The following is a 12338-nucleotide window of genomic DNA, read 5'->3' as shown; positions in this document are numbered from 1 at the left end:
CTTCAGGCAGCCTGCCCTGGAAAATGCTTGACTGACCTGATGTAAACAAAATAGGTTGTACTTTTCCCTACTCATAAGTCACCCCAGATAAGTGTTTTGCCTGTACGTAAACCCATTGCTTTTGTTGCAATATCCTTTTGGTATTGGGGCATATTTGGCATTAGGGCATATCTTTTTGGTAGCAGAATATGCATTATATACATACATAAAAATCCAAAGCTAGAAAACCAGTTTATGTTCATGATCCAAGGCAAAAGTAAACCTATTTCAAGTTTAGCAATATGGAAGCTGTACCATGGGATTATATTAGGTTGACTGGGAATGACAGACAAAAATCAAACATCCTATGTGGAGAATTGATGAGTATTAGGAAGAATGGAGTAGCGAGTTAAAATAAAATTAATTAGACTGCAGTCAAAGCAAGCCCATACATAGGACACACAGAAAGCATTAATCCTCCCAAAACAGGACAGGGAACAGTTTTAAATTGTAGGTGTGTATGATTTCCTTAGCATTCAGAAATGTCTCACTACCTTTTGAACGAAGTTTATTCCAGCAGGTTATTTCTTTGCAAATGTCATTAAACACTTCAAAGCACCATATGCTGATTTCAGTAGCAATTTAGACTTTTGCAGCAGAGTGTAATGTCTTCTTGTGTGCAATGAGCCTGAACCAATCCTTTATGTTCTTTTTTCTTTGTCTTTCTAAATGTGTGTGGGCTGCAGATGGTTCTGTGAAGGAAAAGAACTTCAAAATTCCCCTGACATTCAAATCCGTTCTGGAAGCGGAGGACTTCATTCACTAATTATAGCAGAAGCCTTTGAAGACGATACTGGACGCTATACTTGTGTGGCTTCAAATTCCGTTGGTGCAGATAGTACATCAGCTGAAATATTCATTGAAGGTAAGAGGTGAACCATGACATGATGAATAAGATACTTCATGCACAGAGGAAAAGATAACTCAGAGGAAGTTTGGTTTTGGTTCTGTATATTAAAATTACATTTGCTTTGGTGATATTTTTATGGTGTTCCTCTGCTTCCTTTTAATGCAACACATTTAGAACACCTCATCATATTAATTCAGGTACTTCAAAGAATCTCCCAAGAATCAGTGGGTAGATTGCCATTTATTTAGGGTACAGGAGAGGTAAAGAATGGAAAAAGGCAAACAAGCAGAGCTTTTGTCATGTGGTTAGCTTTTAAGTAGTACCTTCTGTAAAACAAAGATTTGACTGGAAATACCAATAATAATTTTCATGATAGCAGTAATCCCTGCCTCAGTTCTGAACTTCCTTCCAATGCAAATAAATGTGACTACCCCACATGAGTTCTCTTTAGTCATGTGTAAGTATAGAATCATAGAATATTTAGGGTTGGAAAGGACCATAGGCATGGACACCTCACACTAAACCATGTCACCCAAGGCTCTGTCCAACCCAGCCTTGAACATTGCCAGGGATGGAGCACTCACAACTTCCTTGGGCAACCCATTCCAGTACCTCACCACCTTCACAGTAAAGAATTTCTTCCTTATATCCAATCTGAACTTTCCCTGTTTAAGTTTGAACCCGTTACCCCTTGTCCTATCACTACAGTCCCTAGTGAAGAGTTCCTCAGCAGCATCCTTACAGGCCCTCTTCAGATACTGGGAGGCTGCTATGAGGTCTCCACGCAGCCTTCTCTTCTCCAGGCTGAACAGCCCCAACTTTCTCGGCCTGTGTTCATATAGGAGGTGCTCCAGTCCCCTGATTGTCCTCGTGGCCCTCCTCTGGACTTGTTCCAACAGTTCCGTGTCCTTTTTGTGTTGAGGACACCAGAACTGTGCACAATCCTCCAAGTGAGATCTCACAAGAGCAGAGTAGAGGCACAGGATATAATTCTTTATACTTGGTACACTGAGTTCAGGTTGGGTTAAAAGTCAGTCATACTGGTTTCGTCCAGGATATACTGCTAGCAGTTGTCAAGATATTTCTTCATTTCAAAATTAGTCATAATTCAAATATTATTTTCTCTGAGGAAAGTAGATGACTTAACCATAATTAAAATGATTACTTTTTTTTAGGGGAGGACTGTATTTTAGACATGATTAATTGAATACTTATTTTAGTTCATGCATTTTCAGACATTCTTTTACGAGTTTTGTAACTCATAAAAATTAATTTAAATGCTTAATTGAAAGCATAAACCAAATAAATATATCAAATAGCCATAACAAATCTGAATAATACCATACCAAAATGATTTAATAGCTTTTGATTAACAAAGCAATAAACTTTTCACTATACATTAGCTAAATCATGACAGATGTGCATTTATAGGGTTTCTTTCATTACACTCTTTTAGTATCAGAGCTTTGTCATCCTACGTTGGGGTATAATAGCAAAATCCTCAAGACTTTTCTAACTCTTAGAGATTCTAGTAAGACTTTTCTTACAGAAGTAAGCATACTTTCAGAAATGCTAAAGTATAGTACAAATATATAATATTGTGTGAACTTAAAATAACAGAAGCAACACTTGTGCTAGAAACAGCTAGGTAGAGAGATGCAGTGAATAAAACCTTTTTTGAAATTCAGCAGTCTTACTATGTGAAAGTGCTGGCTTGAAGTTTTATAACGTGTAACTTTGAAAGAGAGAACTGTCCAGGTTGTTAGGCTCCTTCGCTATGATCTTTAAGAAAACCAGACTGTCACACAAGCATTACTTTGCACGCTAAGAGTCTTGATAACACTGATGCATCATACTTCTGTGCACCAGGGCCAGCTACATAAGACCTTTATCCTTTGGTCATGAGGAATACTTTCATGCAGACCCACTTTGTAGACTTGACATTGCTTCTCTCTCCTTACTTTTTCTGTGGTACTTGTTGCTTTGATTCTTGCAGTCTGAACTTTGTAAATAAATAGGGTACTTGGGTACCTCAATCCAAGCTTTGTTTCATTGGAATCAGTCTGTGCTATATTATTCATATAGCTTATGAATTCTTTATGATTTGTATTAGAATACAGCTATGATATGTACGCACAAATCCTTTGAGGAACAATGTGTCCTGCATAAATGTTTAGAATAAATGTTGTGTGAAGTACCTGTTTTTTTGAAAAATTAAGACAAGGGGAATAAATGCTTTCATATTTTTTTCTCTGAGTACAGGGTACTGCCAAACACATACATTATATCAAGCCTTTCCTGGCAAGAAATACCAGTACATAAATATTATGTATAGGTTAATATAAATAGTCTGAACTGTGGAGATCTTGGGAAGCAAGTTTAGTCTGAAAATGCTTGAGCAACTGAGTTGCTCTTACTTAAGGTTGAAGATTTGTTATCTGTGTATAAGCCATATGTTTGCTTAAGCTTCAAGTTGTAACACTGAAGTAAATAAAATTATACATTTCCACTAGAGTAGTAGTAGCCAAATTTTTTTTGGCTGTATTTCCTTCAACATGAAGGAAGACAGCTAAAAGCCAAGGAGAAAGAGCTGGTTATGATTTCTGTAACTGTCTAATGTACATAGTTTCAATCTCTATCATACATGAAAAACTGCAGGAGTTCATTACAGAGCATTCTCAGCTCTTAAAGTGAAATGCAAAAGTAGCATGTTTTTTTCTTTGGAATTTAAACATTAAATAAATCAGTAAAAGAATATGAGATTGCTGAAAATACTTTCTTTTCCAGGTGCCAGTTCCACTGATTCAGAAAGTGAAAGTTTAATTTTCAAATCAAAATCTGGAGCTATGCCACAGTAAGTGTGCAGAGTAAAACCAATACTGTTCTAATGTTCTTGGTAAGAGGCACTGGAAAATCTATGGTAGTTTTAGATCTAAATAAGGATCTGGGATATATTTGTGCATGTCTTGTCTTTTCTTCTTCTCTTGTGTGGTATAAATGTGTAGCATTGTAACTGTAGATTGTATTCATGTGCTTGGTCTGTCAGAGAAGTCTGATACTACTCTGACAACTCTTTCGCTGACATCAACTTTTCATATTCATGAGTAAGTTAACCAAATCTTCATTTGTAATCACTCAGCCCTGTGCCTCCAAAACAACCAGGCAGAGGTATGCAATTAAAGAAGCAAAATGCATTTTCATTTCTGTCTTAAATCAGTACTTCTTACTGTATTTGAAAGTGTAGATTAGCCAGAGATTATGTTCTACTTAAGCTTCCTCCCATGTTGGATCTTTTCAGCTGATAATGATATATTTATAGATGTAGAAAATACAAGGTAGCTTACAGGTTACAAACTATCATAGTCTGATTTTAGATCTTATAAAGTGCTACTGTTTTCCTTTTTCTCAGGGCCCAAAAGAAAACCACTTCTGTTTCCTTGACAATAGGATCTTCTTCACCAAAGTCTGGAGTCACCACAGCTGTAATTCAGCCTATCTCTGTGCCCAGTCAGCAGGTATTTTTAGACACCAATTTTTTAATTGGTGAAAGTATTTTAAAGTTTATTTCAACATTTGTAAGTCCTGAAAAACTATGTCATTTTGAGGAATTATATTATTGAACAATAAACTTATGTTACTATATTAAGAATGCCGATCTTTAATTAAGCATATGTCCAGTAAATGTGGCATAAAAATATACATATGGATTTTACACAGTGTGTATCAATACAGCATGTGAGCAGCTGACAGATCTGATGGTGATGAAAATTGCAGAGTATATCGCTTGATAGTGACTTGCTCCAAATCCAAAAGAATATAGTACAAATGAATGCCTACAATATGTTTTAGCAAATGTTTTAAATGTTGTTCTTAAATAAAATACTTCTGTAATTTCTCTGGGCTTTTTAGAGAAAATTGGATTTCACTATCTAGATATTAAATATAGGAAATCACTGTTCATTAGTGTATACTAAGTTTTAATGCAACTGTGGATGACTTAGAGTTTGCATATAAATCAAAATGCAAATGAAATAAAAATCTCTGTTAGATGGTACAGGGTAAATTCTTTTCCCTTCTTTTGGCTAAACTTGATAAGCTTTTAGGTATGTGGATTTTTTTATTACTACAGCAGTCAAGGGATGTAATAACAGGAGAGGCAAAAAGGCTTCAATGCAAAGGACTTACTTGAAGTTAACAAGAGTCAAACTCTCAAAATGCTTCAAGGCAAAGACTGTTGGATACAAAGTTCTCATGGGACGTATAGAAGCCTTTAGAGCTTGTGTTTTGATTTCAGAAATAAAACAGATGTGAAATATTGATGTCACTCGAGAACTAAAATGAGAACGCCGTAACAAGACTGTGCATTTGAGTGCTTGCATTATTGCATAGGTATATGCAGGCCATATTGTTGAAACCATTATTCTTTCAGTTTTACAGCACTGTTGCATTGCTTTGCAGGTTCAAAGCCCTACTTCAGGCCTTCACCGTCTGGATGGATCCAAGCCTATGTATTCTGCGCCCATTTTTACAAAGGTATGTTTTATCCATAATTATTTTGATATCATACTCCTGTAGTCCAGTAGGAAATTTCTAAAATACAACTTTAATTGAAAATATTATTTTCATTGGTCCTCAAAACGTCATTTCTGTAGAAGTAACTGTTGTTTAATCACAGCTTGTTGAAGTCAAAATGAAGCAGAGAAGGTATTTCTGCTTATAACTTCAGAAAAATAGTTGACTTCAAGCTAAGATGGAATAGCAAGTAGTTTTGCCTAGACAGAAGAGTAAGCCTTGTTCTCCACAACTGTCTAGCTTGGCTCCATCATAATCCCTTTTGCATGGCAAAAATCATAAAGGTCTGATTCTATCCCTCAGAATTCTGTGCTGACACTGCAGATGTCACAGGAGAATGAATAGTGGAGGTGCAAGGGATTAGAGAATGTGGTTACTGCAAGATAGGGAGGAAGGTAATTTTCTAGAAGGAGTAGAAATAGGAGAAATACTGCCTCATTCAGTAACTACCAAAGCAATCAAAACTCTCCTGTTCCTTCTCAATCCTCACATCTCTTATCCCTGAAATCCAGTATTAACTGGCTTAAACCAGTTGGGACATACCAAAGCAAAATTTTGATTACACAAGAAATGAACCAGATATGAACAACAACAAAATATATTTAATCCAGCTTGCTGATGTAAATTTCTTTCTATCCAAACTTCAGGGAACAATCCAAAGATTTTTAAATTTCCATGGAACAAAATTCTTATATATTTGATTAACTACAGATATATATAGACTAACTAGGGATAACTCTGAGCTTAGACCTAGATTCAAATGCTTTGCTGCATTGAAGCCTAAAACATTATTAATAACCTGGAAGCAGAATGAGACAGCCAATACAATACAAAATAATTGATTTATTATAATTTGATTTGTAATCTTAAATTAGTTAACAAAGGCAAAAAATAGTGTCTGTTTACTGTCGATTCTGTTACTTATAATACTGTTTCTGCTCTCTCATTGTAATTCTTCATAAAAGATTTAGATTCTTCCTGAAATTTTTCAGATATACATAAGAATTTATTACAGTCATAATACTGTCTCAGAAGCCATCCATACAGAAGCTAGTATGTCCTGACAGCATGTGTGTCATCTGCTTTTGCTTGGTTGGTTATAAATGGCTCACAGGAAAAGCAACTCCACATTCTAGAGGTTGACCTGAAAGCAGCACAGCTACTCTCTCAGGACCAAGTCAATGTATAGTTAGTTGCAGAATTTTAATTTCACGTTGTGGAAGAAGAGTGAAAAATGAAAGGTCAGACTGCAACTATTGACTTATTATGATCTTAGGAATTAAATAGTCCTACAGTTTTTCCATCTTTGTTCATGTTAAGAATGTATTTGAAAATAATCTATTCGGTAATTTTAAACTATATATCTCATATATTAAATTTAGTCAGAATGAAATACAGCTTACAGAAAATGCCTATTGTGAAAATAAAATGACGCAATAAAATAAAGTTGAAATATTGCAAAGGGAAGAAAAGGCTATTTTTAAGAATATAAAATGCTCCTGGTTCATTTGAATTGTGATTGATATATTCCAGGAGCTACAAAACTCCACTGCGTCTGAGGGACAAGTCGTGGTATTGGAATGCAGGGTCAGAGGACTCCCTCCCATTAATGTTAAGTGGTTTCGACAAGGGATTGAAGTTCAAGATTCTCCAGACTTCAGAATTCTCCAGAAAAGTAAGGCAGTGTCGTAGTTTAACCCCAGCTGGCAACTAAGCCCCGTGCAGCCACTTGCTCACGCACCCCCAGTGGGATGGGAGACAGAATCACAAGGGTAAAAGTGAGAAAACCTGTGGGCTGAGATAAAGAGAGTTTAATAGGTAAAAAGCAGAGGCAGCTTTGATTATTTGTGAGCACTACTCAGTGACAAGTAAAACATCCCTGAATTGTTAACACTGGGTCCAGTGAAAATCCAAAACAGCCCATACTAGCTCCTATGAAGAAAAATAACTCTATCCCAGCTAAACTCAGCACATTCTGCATCCCTTATTCCATAGCATTTACATCATGCTCAGGTCCCACACTATTTAATACATCTTCAGTAACCACTACCCCCTTCCCGTCCTTTGACATAATACACAGATATCATTCACCTAGTCTGTGGACCACCCCTGTGAAATGTCTGTAAAATGTCCACAGATGCCCACAAAATGTCTGTTGACTTCATTTGCTCCATGATTTTGGGCTCCATCTGTTATGATGGTCACTCAGGACAGGAAAGGTGGTGTGTTGCATAGAGTTACTTGGCAACAAAGCCAGCTCAGGCTGGATCACTGCTATACATGCACTGTTTCTTGTAAGGCTTGTCCTGCATTGGCTCAGGTGATTCCTGCTGTAGTAATTGCTATAGCATGCAACTCAAATCATGGGTTACAGCATTTTAAAGCTATATCCATTACAATCTCCACCCCTGGTCCTTTTGGACCAAACCATGAGCTTTATCATTGCAATGACCTCATTCTCTTGCTCCTAGACTGGTGTGCTGGTTTTGGCTGGTTCCTGCTGTGTTTCCACCCCTGGGGCAGTTGATTCCAGGTGTACTGGATGCCCCTCCAAGTGAAAGCAAACTATGGCCTGTGCTCTGCTGCCAAAGAGATTGAGTAAAACACATTAGCTGTATCAGTTGTGGCATACCACTTGGCTGCCTTTGACTCCAGCTTGTATTGAAGTTCTAGCACATCCAGCACAGCACACCCAGCACAGCCACACTCAGCCAAAACCATCACAGGCAATAATCTGAAGCAGCTATTTTTCATACAGGGTGGGGAAAGATCGTGACATAGTCTGTCAGGATTGAGTTTTGGATAGAGTCCTCTCTTCCTCACATTTCAGTGATTGTAATGGCTAGAAGAAATAATTGAACTACTGCAGCCAACAGACAATTTAGCTCTTCTTTATTTTGTAATGTGTCTGCAAAAATTCTGTACTTGTCTACAGTATTTCAGTATAATGTGTTCATTCAATATACTGCTGTTCATTAATGGAATCTCTACTATTTTTCATGTTTGTTTCTCCTCCTTATGATGTGATATACAGAGCCACGATCTGCAACTGAACCTGGTAAGAATCATATGAAAAAATAATCTCTTGATTCACTGGCTCTTTTTGTTTGTACTGAAGCCATAAATAGAAAAGTGTTTCTGCTGAGCATTGGTAATATAAAACCCCCATAAAGACAGTGTTTCTTTATCACACCTTCCTTACTCTACACTGTCCTTTACATCAATTCCTTTATTAGTTAAACAGTAAATTCCACTTAGAGCCTCAAGGAGAGACTCACAGCTTAAACTTTGAAGGAAATTTTATTCTCAGAAAATTAGCAATTTGCATACTGCTGAGGAAAAAGAACAAATCCCCCAAAATTCCATTACCCAAATTGTACTTGCAAGAGTTTTGTAACACCCAACCACTAAATGCTAGTTTGGCCAATCTAGCTTGGCAGATATGAACTGTCTTAAATACAAGTAAAAGCTGATCCTCAAAAACAAAAGCACATTGAATTTTTCTAGCCTATTCTCATGGTAAAAGTCCTAGGTTTCAGAAAGCAAAAAGTGTTCTTCCAACTAAAGGTTTTTCTCTGGCTGCTTCATTTTCCTATTATACATCTTTATATGCTGTGGTGGTTTCTTTAATAGTAAGTGGATGCTGAAAGACGGAGAAGGTTCTTTAATTCTTCTGAGTCAAACAACGTGTAGAAGACTGTGGTATAGTCTGAGCCTTGCATTAAGAGGGTGGCTGTTTTTGCTTGAATATGCTTGAATTTGGAAAGAGTTTTAATTATGGAGTAAAAGGATAAAACTGAAAAATTTTCTAAGACCTGGGTATTCCCAAAGAGTGCCTCTGAACTGAAGGACCTTAGCAATGGTGGTGATGTTATGAAATTTGGGGGGTTGCATTGGCAGTCTTTGACTGCAGGGAGAACAGACATAGCAGCTAAGTGATGTTTGTCAAAAAGTAGTTTGGCTATGAAGATATGGACTAGAAAACAGCAGTGACAAGTTAATCCTAAGAGAAATGCAGCTTTCTCTTAGCTTTTGTGGAAAGAAGTGAGGAGGGAAAAAGCTCCTGGTTTCTCTATCAGTTACTCAATTTTCTTATTGCTTCACAAACATACCTACACACATATACCTATTTTACTTCATGACCATCATACATATATGCATATACATACACACGTGAGTGCATGCACACACACATACATGCTCTATCCTGACACTTAATATTTAATTGTGTGCAGCATCATCACCTGTAGTAACAGGAGATGCCCAGTACATGTAACTGAATGTTATGATTAATGAAGGTTTGAAATGTGAGCTATGTGAAGGATTGAAGAGTGTTAGAAAACCAAATTAACCTGTAATGAGGAATTAAAACATGTCCAAGTACTAACAGTAGGCTATTGGTAGTTTGCAGTCATAATCCAAACTGTAAGGTTTAAAAATTGTAAGTTACAGTACAGAACAGTTCAAGGAGAGTTTCAATATCATTTCAGTCCTTTTGATATGAAAAGAAATAAGGGAGAATAGATTTGTGTTGAAATATGTTAAATTCTATATCTTTCTTGGAACATTCTCCTGTAATATATATTACAAAGTAAGTCTCCTGGCTGTTTTCTTGAGATCTTAAAAAAAAAGAAAAAAAATCAGATCAGTGGGTTGACCTTTTACCCCTTCCTAGAGAAACTTATTTCTCGAGCAAGTAGTATCATCTTTTCTAGATTTAATCTACCAGTGCTATCAGAATAGTACCTGGTATATCTAGGTCACTATTACCAGGAGCTTCTCTTCTACAAAATCACTTGAACTGCGTTCACTGTCTCCTTTAACATGATAGAAAGGATCTGAAAAGACTGAAACTACACTAAGTTTCTATAAAGTCCAGTTTTACTAGTGTATCTGAGGGTTTTGTTTTTAATAGCTGATTTATAACTGTTCTGTCAAAACTCACAATCATGAATAATGTTTGCTTCTTTTTGTAATCTTTTTTTTGCCCCTTCACCCTCTTCAGGCAGCATAGTATGTATTATGCTACGTCAACAAAATATTTCAGAGCAGGAATGCACTGTTACCTAGTAGAAAGGAGAAAAGTGCTTGTTTGAGACAAAAGGTTCAAATTCCATTCTGTGAATAATTGAATACAAAGGAAATCATATGTTATGCCTCTTGATAGAAGTTTTTTTTTATGGGCAGCTAAGTAATTTTCAGAACTGCTAGTTGCAAGGCTTGTATGGCCTGACAGATATTACTGTGGAATAAGTAAGAATATTTATGATAATTCACAAACCTAGCAATTTCCTTTCATAGCTACTAAATGAAAGAGGAAATATAAGGTGGGATTCTGAGTCCAAAAAAATACTCTGCTTTCCAGCCTTCTAACATACCTGTACCACAGTGTTGATGGTACATGCTTGCCATGTCTGATTAGCTTGCAGACCCTGGGAGAGGATACCTGAAGCCTTCTAAAGAGCACTAGAGAGTGGATCCTTACATGAAAGGTATATTTCATGAGTTTTCCGAGGTACATAAAAGTTACTTACTATCAAGGTATCTTATACCACTCTCAAGGTAGGCGGCAAGGCACCAGCAGGAAGGCATCTCAAAATACTATTTTGGTATCTGTATTGCTGCAGTTTAGTAGACATAACAGTAGTAAATGCCTCACAGCAGTCTGTTGTTTTGGGTTTTTTTTCATGCTTGTAATTCCATTGTACTATATTTATAAGAACTTTCCTGCTACTCAAAACCTGTGAAAGAGTTTCAGTTTGTTATTTTGTTCTCTCTGCATTCATTGAGGTAAATAGTATCCCTATAAGATTTGTGCAGTACCAGTTCCTACTAAACCCTATTAAATAATGTGCATTGTCTTACTCTCCACTAAAATTAATGACAGTACACTTATTGGCTTATTTGTGTAGGAATTGACTCCCTGCTTGCAAAGGGAATGTAAATAAAGTTTGGGCAAGATGTAAATATTTCTTTTTGACATAAATGATGAGCAGTGTTTTGTGTATTAGCAGTAATACTGTTTTTTTAGGATGTCATGAAGGCTCTTAATTCTTCTACAACAGGAAGTTGAGTAGGTTACAGAAGTAGAGTAGGTAAGGCACTGATTTGTGATGCAGTTCAGACTCTTAAGAAGCCAGACAAAACCCTACCTGCAGAGGAAGCTGCCCATAAGCAAACACACAGCTGGTATTCAGTGCAGATGGTGAATATGTGTGCAATACTGATAGGGAAACCGGCATGCCTATGCTAGATAAGTATTTAGAATTTTGAAAAATGAACATGATTTCTAATGTTTTTTTCCAAGTGTACAGCTTCCATGGAATTTTACATAAATTGCAACAAGTTGTGTTGACTTTAATTGCTGGTTGTCAACCAAAGTCCAACCATCAATAAACAATTTCTAGTGCTCAAAACATCAGTTGCTTTTTGCTAGGTCAATATTAATTATGTAAGAGAAAATTGTTCCATGAACTCACACAAGTAAGAAATTAAGAAGCAAATGGGGGTTTTTTGGGTACATTCTATCTATCTTAATGTGTTTTGCACTCCTTTTTCTGTCTAGACAGAAATCAGTTTGCATCACAAATCTCTCTAGACTGCTTTGTGAATTAATAGCTGGTCAGATTACATAAAACCAACATCACAGTTTGTCAAATTACCTGCTCTGTACTTCTGTCTTGGAAGTTTTGACTTTATACTGACTGAATCCTTCAAAGAACAGGCTGCCTGGGAATGAAAAATCCCATTGAGTCATTTGCCAGCTGTTGGTATTTTGACCATTACTCAGCTGTCTGGAGGCAGCCACAAACTGTATTGAATTACATTAAAACAATTGTCTAATGGCATGTAAGAAGAAAACTATATGAAGTAATTT

At 36.5% G+C, this 12338-nt stretch overlaps 1 protein-coding gene across 5 annotated transcripts in view; it reads left to right on the top strand.

Moving 5' to 3' along the window:
- The window catches only part of PALLD (palladin, cytoskeletal associated protein), a 191154-nt gene that overhangs the window by 65318 nt on the left and 113498 nt on the right, over positions 1 to 12338 (top strand). For all 5 annotated transcript variants that reach the window (XM_031045797.2, XM_005145509.4, XM_031045800.2 and 2 more), the window contains 6 exons: positions 726 to 904; positions 3677 to 3743; positions 4299 to 4404; positions 5348 to 5422; positions 6995 to 7136; positions 8496 to 8519. In XM_031045797.2, coding sequence (XP_030901657.1) covers positions 726 to 904; positions 3677 to 3743; positions 4299 to 4404; positions 5348 to 5422; positions 6995 to 7136; positions 8496 to 8519 — 593 coding nt within the window. The remainder of the gene's footprint in view (positions 1 to 725; positions 905 to 3676; positions 3744 to 4298; positions 4405 to 5347; positions 5423 to 6994; positions 7137 to 8495; positions 8520 to 12338) is intronic.

This window comes from Melopsittacus undulatus, chromosome 7 (genome assembly GCF_012275295.1).
Source record: "Melopsittacus undulatus isolate bMelUnd1 chromosome 7, bMelUnd1.mat.Z, whole genome shotgun sequence".
NCBI lineage: Eukaryota > Metazoa > Chordata > Aves > Psittaciformes > Psittaculidae > Melopsittacus > Melopsittacus undulatus.
The sequence above is the reverse complement of the archived record's forward strand: the minus strand, read 5'-3'. Positions and strand labels throughout refer to the sequence as shown.